The 17,989-nt window shown below is 39.7% G+C and overlaps 1 protein-coding gene across 30 annotated transcripts in view; it reads right to left on the reverse strand.

Annotated features, from left to right (window-relative positions):
* Positions 1-13,443, reverse strand: part of CEP295 (centrosomal protein 295) — a 53,979-nt gene extending 40,536 nt beyond the window's left edge. For 8 of the 30 annotated variants that reach the window (XR_014299007.1, XR_014299008.1, XR_014299009.1 and 5 more), the window contains exons 1-4: positions 13,244-13,443; positions 9,143-9,270; positions 8,017-8,217; positions 733-857 (exon numbers count right to left, since the gene is read on the reverse strand). Coding sequence is in view for 9 of the 30 variants with exons in the window: in XM_082684092.1 (XP_082540218.1) it covers positions 733-857; positions 8,017-8,217; positions 9,143-9,270; positions 13,244-13,379 (590 nt within the window). In the remaining 21 variants the exon portion in view is untranslated. The remainder of the gene's footprint in view (positions 1-732; positions 858-8,016; positions 8,218-9,142; positions 9,271-13,243) is intronic. The other 22 variants (XR_014299014.1, XR_014299015.1, XR_014299016.1 and 19 more) reach the window with 8 other exon arrangements.
* Positions 13,444-17,989: the final 4,546 nt, after the last annotated feature.

A 17,989-nucleotide genomic window follows, 5' to 3' on the forward strand; every position in this document is an offset into this window, starting at 1 on the left:
TCCCCCTCTCTCTCTCTGCCTGCCTCTCCATCTACTTGTGATTTCTCTCTGTCAAATAAATAAATAAAAAATCTTAAAAAAAAAAATAATGCAGAATAAAAACGAGAAATGTTGATAAAGATGGGACACCATACAAAATGAGCATCATGGACTGGTAACAGGCTCCACCAACTTTACAACATGCAAAAATGATTTGCCAAGAGTCTAAACCTCTTTTCATGTTCTTAATTGCAGTGATCTTTCTTTCTTTTACATCAGAGGCAGATAGTTGGGGAACATGCATTTTGAGCTAGCTATGTATTTCTCCAGAAACTAAGTAATTGCTAAAGTCACTGGAGAAGAGAAAGCTCCCGTGTTACTTTGTGCACTGAGGTAAACCATATCTCCACTGTTTTTTTTTTTTAAAGATTTTATTTATTTATTTGACAGAGAGAGAGATCACAAGTAGGCAGAGAGAGAGAGGAGGAAGCAGGCTCCCTGCTGAGCAGAGAGCCCCATGTGGGACTCGATTCCAGGACCCCGAGATTATGACCTGAGCCGAAGGCAGTGGCTTAACCCACTGAGCCACCCAGGCGCCCTCCACTGTTATTTTTTAAACCAAGTTTAACAAACCAATGGATATACCATATGACTTGTATTTAATAATTATGTTTAACAGTACCCGGTATGCTCTCTACTTCTAGTCATATCATGTTTCAGTGGAAAATGGGATGAATTTCATTATTACTTTACCAGGTTTTTTGTTTCGCTAGTTCTTCTTTTTTACTCTTTTGTAATTTCAGAGCTTCTTTATGCCTCATTTCTGCTTTCCTTCTTCTTTCTGCTGCCCGCCGTGCCAGAGCATTCAAATCAGGTTCCTAAAAATATATATTACTTAAAATGTCATGTTAAACAAGATTAAAATGCCAAACATAAAAGTAGTATCAGTGGTTCTCTAGTCAGGGCAAAATCACGAAGGTATTCAAGTAACTGACGTTTGAGAAACTGCATTGAAGCAGTTTCTTCACTGAAACTCTGTAGATGGGTCATAGTTTCTATCCATTTTTTCACCCTGTCTTTTTGATTGGAACATTTAGTTCACTTATATTTAGTTCACTTATATTGATAGGTACTCAATACCCCCTCCACTCACTGAAGCACAAAGTTAATGGTGGCATAAGTAACACTATAAAAACCAGATGTCACAATCTAAGGCTATTACTAAAAACAAAGAGTAAACTCAAGGAGCAAGAACATATTTCTTAAAGATACTTATTTTCCTCACTAATTGTTTGATATCAAAGACCTGCCTTCTTTGGAACTAGGTTGCTTATTTTGTGCAACTATCTCTGGGACCACAATCTAGTCTTTTCCAACCATGACTCACAATAAACAAAACATGGTCAGGGAACAGTGTTAAAGTTCTACTTCGTCTTTCTGCAAGTCATTAAAGAATTTTTACTATTTGTGCATGAAATACAAGTGATTACAAAACATTCAACTACACATGTCTTAGAGGTATGAAGAATCACAATAAAATGAGAAATCTGAATTCACCCCAATGAATCTGTCCAAAATGCTTAAAACAATTTTTGGCTCAGAAGGTTGTTTTATTTACCCAGATAGTTAAGGACTGGAAGAGAATAGTTCCACTTTAAACACCACATGAAGACCGTGACTCTTACTCGGAAATGCACCCAGCAGTATTACTGTAATACATGAATACACCAAAAAGTTGAGGCAGGTCTGCCAGGGCAGCCCCAACATGGAGCACCCCAGGAAACCCAGACCGCTTCAGTTTAGTCATCTTGCTAGTACGGTCCTAGCTGAGAGCACATGAGATCCCTGGTCCATCCCAACCCCATTCTAGTTGTTCCATCAGGGTGGTCCCACAGCACAGCATACCTGGCCCCTTCCCATGACTGTAGGAGCTCCACTTGCTAGCCAAAGCTACCAGTCACATTCAGTCTGCACTGGGGACATTCCTACCTAAGAACAGTCCCTCAAGACCAGAAGAAGAAGCTGTTCCACTTAATTCCCAGAAACAAACACAGAAAGTCAGACAAAATGAGGAGATAGAGGAATATGTTCCAAATGAGAGAACAAAGCAAAACCGCAGAAAAAGAACTAAACAAAATGGAGACAGGCAATATACCTAGTAAAGAGTTAAAAGTAATGGTGAGAAAGATGCTCCCCAGATTTAAGACTGGATGAATTCAGTGAGAACTTAAACAAAGAGAGAAAAAATTAAAAAAAAAAAAAAATCAGAGCTGAAAAATACAGTAACTGAAATGGAAAATATACTAGAGGGAATCAACAGTAAGTTAAAGGATGCAGAAGAATCAATCAGTAAGCTGCAAAACAGGGTAACGGGAAGCACCCAAGCTAAACAGTAAAAATTTAAAAAATAATAAATTAGAAAATGAGAGTAAGTTAAGGGACCTGAAACACTAGCAAGTGTAATAGCATTCATATTGTAGGGATCCCAGAGGAGAATAAAGGGGCAGAAAACGTATTTGAAGAAACAGTGGCTGAAAACTTTCCTAACCCAGGGAAGTAAACAGACTTCTAGGTCCAGGAAGCACAAGAGAGCATCTAATAACATTAAACCAAGGAGTCTCACACCAAGACACGTAATTAAAATGTCAAGAATTAAATCATCATCATGAAACCAGCCTTACAAGTAATGTTAAAAGGACTTAAGTGAAAAAGAAAAGGCCATAATTAGAAGTGAGAAAACTATAAAAGGAAAATTTTCCAATGTAAAAGCAAATATATTGTAACGGTAGTAGAGCAATCATTTATAAAGCTAGTATGAAGATTAAAGGATAAAAGTAGAAGCATCAATTGTATCTACAATACTTAGGGGACACACAAAATAAAAAGATGTAAAACACTACCTCACATACAGAAAATATGAAACGGGCAGTAAAAATGTAGTGCTTTTACAACGAAACTTAAGCAACCATCAACTTAATATAGACTGTTATATACATAGAACACCATGTATGAACCTGATAACCACAAACCAAAAACCTACAACAGACACACAGAGAAAGAAATCCAAGCATTAACACTAAAGAAAGTCATCAAAACACGAGAAAGCAGGAGAACAAGAGAAAGAAGAGAGCAAGAGAAAAGGAAAGGAACACAGAACTACAAAAACAATCAGAAAACAACAAAATGGCAGTAAGTATGTACCTATCAATATCATTTCTTTAAATGTAAATGAAGTAAATGTTCTAATAAAAAAGACAGGGTGAAAAAATGGATAGAAACTATGACCCATCTACATGCTGCCTATAAGAGACCAACTTTGGACCTAAAGACATACAGACTGAAAGTCAAGGGCTGGACAAAGATACTCTATACAAATGGAAATTAAAATAAATAAATAAAGCCAGGGCAACAATACCTATATCAGGCCAAAACAGACTTTAAAACAGACTATACCAAGAGACAAAGAAAAACACAACATAGTAAAAAGTGATTAACCTAACAAGAGGCTGAAACAACTGTAAATATCTAGGCACTTAACAGAGGAACACTTAAATACATAAAGCAAATATTAACAGACATGAAAGGGAGAAAGTGACAGTAATACAATAGTAGGAGACTTAAAAGCCACTTACATTCACAGATCATCCAGAGAGATGGACTTAAAATATACAGAGATTACATTCCATCCCACCCCCACACCCCCCAAGAAAAATGGGAGAATACACATTCTTTTTGAGTGCACATGGAACATCCCCCAGGATAGAACACACACTGGGGCACAAAACAGTCTCAATAAATTTAAGAAGTTAAATCATAATAGGAGCTTTTCCAACCACAACAGTATGGAACTAGAAATCAATTACAAGAAAAATATTGAGGGGCACCTGGGTGTCTCAGTCAGACTTTGGCTCAGGTCATGATCCCAGGGTCCTGGGATCCAGGCTCACATCAGACTCCCTGCTCAGCAGGAAGCCTGCTTCTCACTCTCCCACTCCCTCTGCTTGTGTTCCCTCTCTCTCTGTCAAATAAATAAAATAAGTAAATAAATAAATAATAATAATAAAATCTTTAAGAAATAAACTGAAGAAAAAAACCCCCACCAAACAAATGGAAAATAACATGCTATTAAACAACAAAGGGTAACAAAGAAATCAAAGAAATAAAAAACAAAACAAAACATAGAAACAAATGAAAATGGAAACACAATGGTCCAAATTCTTTGGGATGTGGAAAAACCAGTTCTAAGAGGGAAGTTTATAGCAATATGGGCCTCTCTCAAGAAACAAAAAAATCTCAAATAAGTAACCAAACTTATATCTAAAGGAACTAAAAACAAGCAGCAAAGCCCAAAAGTTAGTAAAGGGAAGGAAATAAAGATAAGGATGGAAATAAACCAAACAGAGATTAAAGGAAAAAAAAAAAAAAAACAATAAACAAGATCAATGAAACTAAGCTTGTTTTTTGAAAAGAGAGACATAACTGAGAAACATTTTGCCAGACTCATCAAGAAAAAAGTTCATTCAAATAAAATTTGATAGGCTGGTGGCTCAGTTGGTAAGTGTCTGCCTATGGCTCAGGACGTGATCCTAGGGTCCTGGGATCGATCAATCTGCATCAGGCTCCCTGCTCAGAAGGAAGCCTGGTCTCCTTCTCCCACTCCCCCTGCTTGTGTTCCCTCTTTCACTATGTCTCTCTCTGTCAAATAAAAAAATAAAATCTTTAAAAAGTAAAATAAAATAAAATAAAATAAAATAAAAATAAAGATAAAATTTGAAAGAGAAGTTATGCCACAGAAAAACAAAGGATTAGAAGAGACTGCTATGAAAAAATGATACACCAACAAATTGGACAACCTAGAAAAAAATGGATAAATTCCCAGAAACAACCTTCCAAGACTGAATTAGGAAGAAATAGAAAATATGAACAGACTGATAACTAGCAATAAAACTGACTCAATAATAAAAAAACTCCCAATAAATAAAAGTCAAGGACGAGATGACTTTTAGTGAATTCTGTCAAACATTTTAAAAAGTTAATACTGACTCCTTCTCAAACTATTCCATTAAAAAGAAGAGAGGGAATGCTTCCAAATTCATTCTACAAGGCCAGCATAATCCTGATATCACAACCAGACAAAAATTGCAGAAAAAGAAAATCAGATCCATCTATACCTGATGAACATAGATGTGAAAATCAACAAAATATCAGCAAACTGAATTCAACAATACATTAAATGGATCATTCACCACAATCATGGATTTATTCCAGGAATGCAAGGATGGTTCAAGAACCACAACTCACATTAACAAAACAAAGGGCAAAAACCATAAGATCAATTTCATTAGAAGCAGGTAAAGCATTTGACAAAAATCAACATCCATTCATGATAAAAACTCTCAACAAAATAGGCTCAGGGGGAACATATCTCAACATAATTAAGGCCATTTATGAGAAACCTACAGCTAACATCATACTCAACTGTGAGAAGTTGAAAGCTCTTCCTCTAAGATCAGAAACAAAACAAGGATGTCTACTCTATTATTCAACATAGTACTGAAATTCCTAGCCACAGAAATCACACAAGTAATAAAGGCATCCAAACTGGAAAGGAAGAGATTTAACTGTCACTATTTGCAGATGGCATGGTTTTACATATAGAAAACCCTGAAGACTCCTCCAAAAAGCTGTTATAATAAATGAACTCAGTAAAGATGCAGGACACAAAATTAATATACAGAAATTTGTTGCATTTCTATACATTAATAATAAAGTAGCAGAAAAAGAAATTAAGAAAATAATCCCATTTGCAATTACATCACTAAGAATAAAATATCTAGGAATAAATTTAATTGAGGTGAAAATACCTGTACTCTGAAAATTAAAAAACACTGGTGAAAGAAATTGAAGATGATATGAATAAATGGAAAGATATTCAATGTTCACAGACTGGAAGAACTCATTTGTTAAAATGTCCATACAATCCAAAGCAATCTATGAAGTCAATGCTATCCCTCACAAAATATCAATAGTATTTTCCACCAAACTAGAACAAATAATCCTAAAAGCTACATGGAACCACAAAGACCCCAAATAGCCAAAGCAATTTTAAGAAAGAAGAACAAACCTGGAGGCATCACACTTGCTGATTTCAAACTGTATCACAAAGCTATAATAAACAAAAACAGTATGGCACTAGCACAAAAACAGACATAGAGATCCATGTCTCTATGTCAACAACAGAGAGCTCAGATATAAATCCATGTTTACATGGTCAATTAATCAGCAACGAGAGGCAAGAACATACAATGAAGAAGAGACAGCCTCTTCAATAAATAGTGCTGGAAAAACTGGACAGCTGCAAGCAAAAGAATAAAACTGGACTACTTTCTCACAACGTACATAAAAATTAACCAAAAAGGAATTAAAGGCCTAAGCATAAGGCTTGAAACCATTAAATTATGAAAAGAAAACATAAGTAGCAGTTTCTTAGAATCACTCAGCTTTATTTTTCTGGATTTGTCTCCTCAGGCAAGGGAAACAAAAGCAAAAATAAACAACTGGGACAACATCAAACTAAAAAGCTTTTTCACAATGAAGGAGAACATCAAAACAAAGAAACAAAAAGCCCAACTTACTGAATGGGAGAAGGTACCTTCAAATGATATATCAGATAATGCATGAATATACAAAATACATAAATAACTCATATAACCCAAAACAACAAAGATCAAATAATCCAATTTCAAAATGAGCAGAGGATCAGAATAGTTTTCCAAAAAAGACAAATGGCTGGCTAACAGACACATGAAAATGCTCAACATCACTAATTAAAGGAATGCAAATCAAAACCACAATGAGATACCACCTCATACCAGTCAGAATGGCTAGTATCAAAAAGAAATAACAGGGGCACCTGGGTGGCTCAGTGGGTTAAGCCTCTGCCTTCAGCTCAGGTCATGATCTCAGGGTCCTGGGATCAAGTCCCACATCGGGTTCTCTGCTCAGCAGGGAGCCTGCTCTCCCCGCCGCCCCCCTGCCTGCCTCTCTGTCTACTTGTGATCTCTCTCTGTCAAATAAATAAAAAAGAAAAGAAATAACAAGTGCTGGTGAGGATATAGAGAAAAGGGAATCCTGTTGCACTATTGGTGGAAATGTAAATTGGTGCAGCCACTGTGGAAAACAGTACAGACGTTCTTTAAAAAATTTAAAAATAAAAATACCAAACGATCTAGTAATTCTACTACTGGGTATTCACCCCCCAAAAATGAAAACACTAATTTGAAAAGATATATGCCAAACAAAGATATGAGCCAAACACAGATGCTTAACCAACTGAGCCACACAGGCGCCCCTGCACCCCCATGTTTGTTGCAGCACTATTTATAATAGCCAAATTATGGAAGCAGCCCAAGTGTCCATCGACAGATATACAGATAAAGAAGATAAGGTGTGTATATATACAATGGAGTATCACTCAGTCATTAAAAAAAAAAAGATCTTGCCATCTGCGACAGTATGGATGGAGTTTATAGGTAATGTGCTCAGTAAAATAATTCAGAGAAAGACAAATACCTTATGACTTCACTTGTAAAAAACAAAACAAATGAACAAACAAAAAACCAGAAACCAACTAACAGAGAATAACTGGTGGTTGTCAAAGGTGAGCAGGCAAAGGAGGGGTGAAATAGGTGAAGGGGATTAAGAGGTACAAACTTCTTGCTTTGAAATAAGTCACAGGAATGAAAAGCACAGCATAGGGAATATGGTCAACAGTATTGTAATAACTTTGCATGTTGACAGCTGGTAACTACATTTATCAGGATGAGCACTGCATAATGTATGTAATTGCTAAACCACTATGTTGTGCACCTGAAATTAGTATAATACTGAATGTCAACTATAATTTAAAAAAATAATCATAGAAAACATAAAGAAGTTCAGGCTGGCTAAAACAAACCCTATACATGCATGCATACCACAAACAACTTACTTTTTACTCATACCCATTACCAGACAGGTAGTCAAATAAGCACTCACATTTTCTTTGGCATGTTGGTGTCCCTCTCCCATACTTCTTAAACTTGCCAAATATAGCTTTTCCAAGTTCTTTATTTTCTGAGTTTGTGATTCTTTCCATTCTGTCCTTAGTTCCTCTGCCAAACGAGTTAATTGCTGATTTCTCCTCTGTTTTATGTCTTCTCTTATCTGTAAAGCGATACCCCTTTCTTGTTCTCGAACCTAAAGAATGCATATTTAACAGATTATATGAAAAGAGGCTTACTTCAAGTTTTTTTGGAAAGCTATTTGGAAATAGGAACTTAAATGAATTCTCCTCAGGTGTATCAATTCTCCCGAATAGTCATATTAGATAAGGCCTACGTGATATGGAAAATCAAGCAATGTAAAAAAGTTAAGATCTCAAGACTACTTCTAAAGTTCTCAAACTTATTAGCTATTGTCTTCTCCTCCTCAACCCAAGCACCAACAGGACCACCATTACCATCGTAATAACTGTTAAGAGCTTAAATTGCTAAGGATGTTCAATAAAATTTATAGCCCAGGGGTGTCTGGGCAGCTCAGTTGGTTAAGCAGCTGCCTTTAGCTCAGGTCATGACCCTGGAGTCCCAAGATCAAGCCCCTCGTCAGGCTCTCCCACCCAGTGGGGAGTCTGTTTCGCCCTCTCCTTCTGACCCTCCTCCCACTTGTGTTCTCTCTCTCCCTTGCTCACTCTCTCTCAAATAAACAAAGTCTTAAACATGCTTCACAAGGGCTTAACTATATTACTCTGAAAAGACTTCTAGAAAATAATCTACAACTTCTTAATAAATGTTACAGCACCTAATAATCTTTCCAGCAAGTCTTCCTCAAAGCCATTCTTATCTTCCTAATCTAACCTTCATCAGTAACATGTTGTCTGGAAAATGTTTAAAGAGCCATTTTCCAGTAATTATCAAGTCAATCCCTATCTTCAAACTCTTCATCTGTTTACCATTTCAGACCATTTTTCCAAATTTTCCTAAATTTGTTAGTACACAAGAACCAGGGCTCTTAAACAACCAGAAAAGGGTTTTAAGTGCAACCTTCAGAACTCTCTACTCTAATAAAAACACTAATAATTTGGGGAAGACAAAGAATTAGAAATCTTGTTCCAGATGAATCTTACCTGCAGCAATCTTAGTTTTCGTCGTCTTTCATAATCTTCCTTTAAAATGTAAGCTTCCTCGTTAGGACTCAATCTCAGCTTGCCAGCATTCCCTACCTTTCTTTTCATTTCCAGGTACTTTAAAGTTTCTGAATTTAAAAAAAAAAAAAAAAAAAAAGTCTATTTAAACAGGGCAGCAAAGATCAGAACAACGTTAAAAATACATTTACTACTTGACATTTAAAGGACTATATATACACAAAATAATTTGGGTAAACTGAGGCCAACTTATATTTCAAATTATAATTATTAACTTCAGCACTGAAGTCGATGATTCTCAAATTAGGAGACGGGGTCAAGTGGAGGGTGAACCAGAATTACTTGAAAAAGTTTTTGCCCCTGACAGCAGAGTGCTGTTTACCTACAGTATCTGGGACCTTACTTACTTCCTACTGGGATTTCCAGAGCTACATTAAATGTAGAAAAGCACAAAGACTTAAAAAAGTGTTTTAGCAAAGAATAAATGTTTTCAGCATTATGATTTTACACTTTAGAACTTTGAGAACTTGTTCACAACCAACAGGACTGCTGCAATTGCAAAGGGCTCCTAGCCCCCAGTTTCAACTCCCAGTCTATTGTTTATAACTTGATGACCAAGTGTCACTGTATCATATGGAATCACATCAACCCCTCAACAATTCTTTAATAATTACAATGGTGTGCTTATTTCAGATCAATGACCACTTTAAAAATTTCTCTGAGAATGATTGTGTTGCTCACAGGAGTCAGGTGTTAGGTCCTATTAATGCCACTGACATTCAAATGTTCTCACTCTCCTTTCTAGATTACAACACGGATACTTACATCTTTCTGAAGCTAGCTGAAGCTCCACTCATTCATGAAACTGTCCTCTAGTAATTTTTGCTTCACCTACCCACCATCTCATTCCTGACTTGCCCACCCAGAATGCACATTATCTTCACACTCAATGTGGGGACCAATCTAATGCTGTCTTGGTATTACTTTGCCCTCATTTTCCATCAATTACACTCTGACTTTTCTAGCTAGATTGCTAAGAACTGAAGGACAGAGGTTATAGTTTTATTTTAATATTCAAGTTAATTTAACAAATAACAACTATCAGGCAGTATTTCACATACTACGGACAGATACTGTTTTTGGCTATAAGGACTTCAAGTTATCTAATAGGGACAATCGGACTCTTCTGCCCAAAAGAAATAATTGCTTTCATCTGAAAATCTTTTCTAGTAAGTAACAGCAGTTAAAGTGCTGACTGTCTTCCTCATTTTATAATGAAGAATCAAAGGCCTCTTGTGCTAAAGGACTTGACCTAAGTGACAGGATCTAATGCCAGATTAAAAAGAAGAATCTGGTTTCCTTATTCCATGTGGCTCCTAACTTTCTGATATGCTAAAACATGTGGGATGAGGAAATTTTTGTTTAAAATGGTATCTTTTGCTAGTGGGGATTGACGAATAAGGAAAGACAGAACAAAGAAGAGAAAATGACCAAGGTTAAATTCAGTCTTAATAATTTTTCTGAAGGTCTCTGAATTCATATTGAAACTATCGAAACTAATTCCTGCTAAATCTCAGAGAAAGTATCATGGGAAAAAAGGACAAAAAAGAGAACATACTGTAAAATTCCATTTACACAAACTACAAAAACAAGCAGACAAGATTAACCCATGATTGGTCTTGTTAAACAAGGGTTAAAACAGAGGTCACCTTTCTGTAGGTTAATGACTAGAAGGGGGCACAAATGAGCCTGCAGGGATGCTAGAGATGATCTGCATTTTGCTCTGTTATGATTACACAGCTGTATACTTATGTAAAAATTCCCCAAGTGATAACACTTAGATTTGTGTGTTTTAAGTTTATACCTTAATAAGAAAGGGGAAAAAAACCTGTCTTTTCAGATTGTTGTGCGTATCTATCATCTCATTTGCTTGGGGATTATAAGGAAACATAGATTTGTTACTTTTACCTCCTGAGATGTGGCAGAGTAATTTTTCTCTTGCATATAACTTCCTTAATTTTTTTTAACTTATTTGGAAATAATTTCAGACTTAGAATTTCCATCTACTCTTTCCCCAGTGTCTCTAAACATCAATCACGGCACAATGATCAAAACCAAGAAACTGACACTAGCACAATACTTCTAACTAACCTACAGACTTTATTCAAATTTTGTCAAGTATCCCACAAACATCCATTTTCTGGAACAGGACCCAATCCAAGGACAACCCACTTTCTTTCGACTGTTGTGTTATTCTGGGTCCTCCAAGAAGCAGAGGACAAGACAGGATTAAACCTCCGAAGATGTTATTAGGAGAAATGCCTGTGTGAGGGAAAATGAGGGAGCTAGTAAAAAGAGGGAGCATTCAGACTTCCATGCAAATATGACACTGAACGGAAAACGGGAAAGTTGGGAAGATGACTACCCAGTAAGGTCTTTAGTAAGACCTCCCAGAGTTAAGGGAAAGTCCCTACTTTCTAAGGAATAGGCCTGTCTGAATGTCCATGCCATATTCTATCATTGGCCAAAAACAGTCCTGGGGAAGCATCCATGCAAATGGATTTCAGAAAATGGGAACTGAAGGTCTGTTAATTACATTCTCACAGCTGTCGAAATTGTCATGTCTCCCTGGACTTCTCCAATCTGGGACGGTTCTTCAGTCCGTGCCTTTCTTTTCAACCTCCCGACTTTTAAAAAATATTGGCCAGTTACTTTGTAGAATGTCCCTCAATTTGGATTTGCTTAATCTTTTCTTGTGGTTAGACTGAGATTACAAATTTTTGGCAAGAACACCAAAGAAGTGATGACACACCATTTCTCAGTGCACTAAATTACGTTATGGTGTCTTAACACTACTGGTGATGTTAATGTCTGATGCATTAACTATAGCATTAACCGAAAAGCATATTCTATTGTCACTATTCCTTCTACACTTACCAACTGGAATCCTACTGTGAGGAAGAGCTTCCCCTGCTCCCTCTCTCATTTATTAAGCCATTTATTCAGATCAGTATGGATTCTTAAATTCTGTGTATTAATACTACCCAGGAACAGATGATATTAACTTACCTTTTAAGATTTTGTCCTGAGAATTAAACAGCACTTGGCATATCACAATCACAAAATACTGAACGTAGACGATCTCTGTTCAAGACTCATCACGACCATTTACAGCAGGAAAATACTGACCAAGTCATTTAAGTTACTGTGGTGTCGCTTTCTTAAACTATATAATGGGAATCACAACATCTACCGCAACAGGTTGTTCTTTTTTTTTTTTTTTATTAAAGATTTTATTTATTTATTTGACAGAGAGAAATCACAAGTGGGCAGAGAGGCAGAGAGAGAGAGAGAGGAGGAAGCAGGCTCCCTGCTGAGCAGAGAGAGCCCGATGCGGGACTCGATCCCAGGACCCCGAGATCATGACCTGAGCCGAAGGCAGCGGCTTAACCCACTGAGCCACCCAGGCGCCCGCAACAGGTTGTTCTGATGATTACGTGACTTAATATGAAACTGCCAAATACTCTCTAAGGATTAAGGACTCAAATGTTCCCCACTGTTTTAAAAGCTCTGCTTGTGGCACGACTAACTACCTGAGGAATTAAAGGTGAGAGCAAAAAAGCACGCTCGCTCTCTGCAAGAAATAATTCCAAGCAATGCTCTTAAACGGCTCCCGGGTTTCAGGACAAGTTCGGCGGGTGGGCTGGGGGCCCTGGGGAAAGAGCGGGCTGGACGCCTCGCGAAGCGCTTGCGGGAGCAGCCCGGAGGCCCTCCCGGCCAGCCCTGCTTAGGAAGCCCAAGGACCCCGCGCGACCCCACCTGGGGAGGGCGCGCAAGGCCACACGCGCCTAAAGCCCGGGAGCAGCCTCTGGCAGCAAGCAGCCGGTCTGCGTCGGGGGGCACCCCCCTTCCCCGCACTATTTACGGCCGCCAGCCCGACCCCAGCCAGGGCCCCGGCCGCGCCGCGCTCCCGACGCCGCGCCTTCACGGCATCCCCTCCCTGGGGAGCACACCCCCCAGCTCCTGGACTTCGGGAGGGTGTGCACGCCCGGGCCACGGGAAGCCGGCTCGTCCGTCACTCACCTGAAAACCGGGGGCCCGGAATCAGGAACGGCAGCTCAGACAGAGACCTCCCAGGAGCCCGCGGCCCACCAGCTTCCCAGCAGCCGTTTGTGCGCCTGCGGGGCAGCCATCGCCAAGCTCCCGTCACTTCCGTCATTCAAACCGCCCGCCAATGGCGGGGCCGAGCGGCGGGAATCGGGCTAGTCCCGCCTCCCGCGAGGGCCGCTGGGACGGCCGCGCCGGAAAAGCCCGCGCACACGCCAAGCCCTACGTAGCGGTCCATTATTTCTCATACCTGCCGAGGCTCTGAGGGTTACTGCCTCTCTCTGTGCCTGCTTTAGACGTCAGGAGACAGAGGTCCGGAAAGGGGGAAATATTTGCCCAGAGAGTTGAGGGTGACTTTAGTTTTAGGCCCTATTATGAAGATGCCTTGGGATGGGTGTCCTTTTGTGCATTGACTGTAGAATTCATTTGGTTCTGTTCTTCTGCAGTCAGTGTCACAGCGTTCGTCAAGGGGCTCTGGCTCATACAGCAGTGAACCATATTGTGACAGTCTGTGCCTCCGGAGGTCTGATACATCTGCACCATGTCACAGTTTAAACTATAATCAAGGGATGAGAGCAGGTTCATATTTATTGAGCAACTAGTATGTGCCAAGTATAGTGTGGTAGGTTCAGGGGAGACAAGGGTAAATGCATTAAGGCTCCCATCCTAGATTTTGTAGGCTGGAGGTAAAACATGGCAAGAATCTAAGAATTAGAATATGGGGAGGGGGGAAGAGGGAAGTTGGTGACGTGATGAGATTTGGCATGGTGGTGGAGAAGAGGCCAGAGGTTATGAAGGCTGAAGGCAGGGAAACCAATTAGGATACGACTATAGGAAGTGAAAGATGATCGCAAACGAGGCCAAACATCAGAAATTGGCAGCTACCTGGCTATGGAAAGCAAAGGAGAGGGAGAAATCAACCATGATGCTTAAGTTCCATATTTGGCACCTGAGTGGATGGGGATAGCATCCTGCTAGAACTCAGGAATAGGAGCAGGTTTGGGGGGAGGGGGAGTAACGAGTTAAGCTTCGAATATTTTGAATATGAACTATTTATGGGATATAGACAAAGGAAGAATTGCAGAAATATTTAGGAGGTAAAACTAGTAATACTGACAAAGGATTGCATGTGAGGTTGAGGGAAAAGTTGAGAGTGAAGTTAACCTCACAGGCTACTAACAATGTTAAAGGCGGTGCTACCAACCAAGGGAGAAAGCAGAAGTGGGAGTCAGTTAAGGGGGCAAGGTGATGAGCTCAGCTCTGGACATACTGAACTTGACTTAGGTGTGGAACATTTTGTGATGTGCAGTAAGCGGATGACTACAGTGGTAGACAGCCCACAGAACTGGCGTGGCATTTAGACTTGGGTATCATTTCCGTATGAGTGACAACCAAAGCCATCGTAGATAAGATCACTTAGTGAGGATTTGCAGAGTGAGAAGAGCAATGAACAAGGACCTAACCCTAAGGAACATCAAAACTTAAAGGGAGTTGGAGAAAGGAACTGCCCAAATACCTGAAGAGATAGTGTGACCCCCCCACCTCACCTTTGCAAACAACAAAGATGAATTAAGGAGGAATTCAGTGACTTGGTCAAAAGCGCATATAAGTGAAGGGTGGAATCAGGGCTAGAATTCCTGTCCTTATCCTAAATACTAGAATATTTCCTCCCTGTGTGCCTTCCCCATTTCCAGTTCACATTGATCTTGATGGACAATTGTATTCATTCTAAATATAGTCTTCAACATCCTCAACATAGACTCAGAGATACCCTCTTACACCCAACAAAAGATGTGCCCATTATTTCAGGCTGTGGGCTAGGTTTAATGTCCACCTTGTTTTTCAAAAGCACCCTGCACCTTTTCCATCATGGCACTTACCAGTTCTTATTGAAATGAGCTATTTATGGGGCTCTCTATTGATTAGACTCAGTTCCTCAAGAACCAGTAGTGCATTTGTTCAGTTGCTGGCCACATAAATCTTCGTAAATGTTTGCTGAGTGAATGATAAGCTCCCCTTCCCCAACCTGCATCCTAGGCAGAAATTCTACAATTGGAGACTTTGAATTAAGGTTTGTTCTGCCTTTAATGGAAAGCAATAAAGAATCAAAGCAAGCGCAGTGGACTTAGAGTTAGAACATCTGGTTTAGCATCCCAACTCTGAGATTTCTAGCTGCAGGACCCTAAGCCAATGAGCCCTAGTTTCTGTTTTGATTCTCTGTTGTTGTCAGTCAAACCACACTAGAACGTCCACAATGGTTCGCTCTTTATGGCTGGCATTGACTGTGTCAGTTGAAAGCTCAGCTGGAACTGTTGAATGGAATGCCTTCTTGTGGCCTTTCCTTGTGGGTTGATTTCTTACTAGCTGGATTTAAGAGGGAATATCCTCAATGTGAGGTTTCCCAGAGAAAGAAAGTAGAAGGTGCAGGGACTTTCAAAGACAAAACTGATAAGTAGTTACAGTAAGTTCAGCCTCATTTTGATAAGTACCATAGGGCAAGCCCCCAGATTTAAGTGAGGGAAGATGAACCACATCCCTCAACGGAGAGAGTGACAAAGAATTTGTGGCCATCTTGAATCCATCACCATTATTTTAATACTACTTGTACTAAAATATCGTGTGCCCTCTTCACAGGTGGTTGAATCATGAGAGCGTTTTGTAAGCTACCAAGAGGTATAGCCATGTTATGTAATACAGCAGCTATGTTGTATTTTCTCTCTAGTAACTTTCTTAGTGTAGTCCCAACCCTCCAGGCCATGTGAGCTAAATTGGGCCAATCAGAATCTTTCACAGGAATTTTTCTTACTGGAGCCAGAGGGATGAATTTTATCCTCTCTGGGCTAATCTTAGAGTATGAAACTGAAGCTTCCCCAACATGCGGTCCCCCACAAGGTAATCTGAAAGAATGAAACTGACATGCATTGCAAACACAGAGAATCCTGTGTTCAAGTCCCTGGATTCACCCCACTCTCCAGCTTACTGACAGAAGCTATTAAATCCCTCTTTTTATTTAAACTGCTTTGAACGAGAGTTTCTGTTTCTTTCTGCAAATGGTAAGAGACTATAGTTTTATATTTAAATTCTCATAGGCAAGCAACATCTGGGCATCTTGGCAAATAGTATCAAAGAATAGTTAAGATCTTGGGCCTCGAGTCCAGCTGCCTGGATTTAAATACCTGCTTTACCAACTCAGACCTTGAGCTAGTTCCTGAACCTCCCCGAAAGTTAATTTCCTCATCTTTAAAAAGACAGTTGTAAGGTTTAAAGGTCTTAAGACATGCCTGGCACAAAGCATGTAGTAAATGCTAGGTTTTTTTTGGCTTTTATTTTAATACATTTATTTAAGAGCACAGGAGACAAAAACAGAGCAAAAGCCAAAAAAACCCCTTTTTCTATGTATTCATAGGTGTTCTGGGTTTCATTTTTTTAAAATTAATTAATTAATTAATTAATTATAGACATATAATATATTTTTATCCCCAGGGGTACAGGTCTGTGAATCGCCAGGTTTATACACTTCACAGCACTCACCATAGCACATACCCTCCCCAACATCCATAACCCCATCCCCCTTCTCCCAAACCCCCTCCCCCCAGCAACTCTCAGTTTGTTTTGTGAGATTAAGAGTCACTTATGGTTTGTCTCCCTTCCAATCCCATCTTGTTTCATTTTTAATTAGGTCCTTTTATATTTTGTAGGCTTAGGGAGAGGTATTTACACTTACCTTCTTGAATATTGTTCTACCATTGGGAATGAATGTTGGTAGGCAGGACTCAAGTGGAAGAGTTGCCCAACACAGTGATGACTTCAGTGTGACTGGTTGCTGTGTGATGCTACCCCTCCTCAAAATGCAGCTGGAGGCTTTTAAGATTGGAGCTGTTTTCAACACTTCTCAGATGCTGAGAGCTTCACTGTTCTGAGTTCACATGAGTCTTTGTCCACAACCATCCAGTACAAGCGGCTGGCATTATAGTGGTGGTTGGCGGGGGGAGGAGGGGATTCCCTCACTAACTCTTGCAGTAAAATCCAGAATAAAGGGAATCATAGAGGGTACTTTTAGGCAAACAAGCTTGAGTGATGGAAGGTAGAGAGGGTCCACAGGGACACCCACCCCCCTCCCCCCGGCTGAATACAGACAGGCCCATCAGGAGACCCACCTCAAAAATATCCACAGGCCCTAACATACCAATGGGCTACTTACAACCAGGCACAGTTATTACCCAAACAAGGCAGAATTCCATACGTTGCCGTAACTCTTCATCTTCTCCTTTTAAAAACAGCCCCTACCCACTGCTTCTTTGCAGACAGTATATTCTCTGCTGTCCTGCCCACTGCTCCCTTGGGGTGTATCCAGTAAACATCTATCTCCTTTGTTCTGCCTCAGGTGAGTTCTCCCACCTCCCATGCCACCGACTTCCACCCGATTGTCACCCCACATTTGGGGGCCCCTTCTGATAGTGAGACGCCCCATTTAGACATCACAGGAATCCCTGCAAGAACAGAAATAATCAACCATCTGACCATCTCCCAACTGCTCCCTCTTTCTGCCATAAACCCCACCAGAGTTTAATAAATGACGGTATCTCAGTGGGACCCCTTAGACCTGCCACCAGCAGTGAGACTAAAAGTGCCCAGTGGAAGAGGAAAGATGGGCTGGGAAAGGCTTTTAAAATCTATAAATACATATATATATATATGTATATATTTAAGGTGTGTGGGTAG

This window comes from Mustela nivalis (genome assembly GCF_964662115.1).
Source record: "Mustela nivalis genome assembly, chromosome: 9".
Lineage (NCBI taxonomy): Eukaryota > Metazoa > Chordata > Mammalia > Carnivora > Mustelidae > Mustela > Mustela nivalis.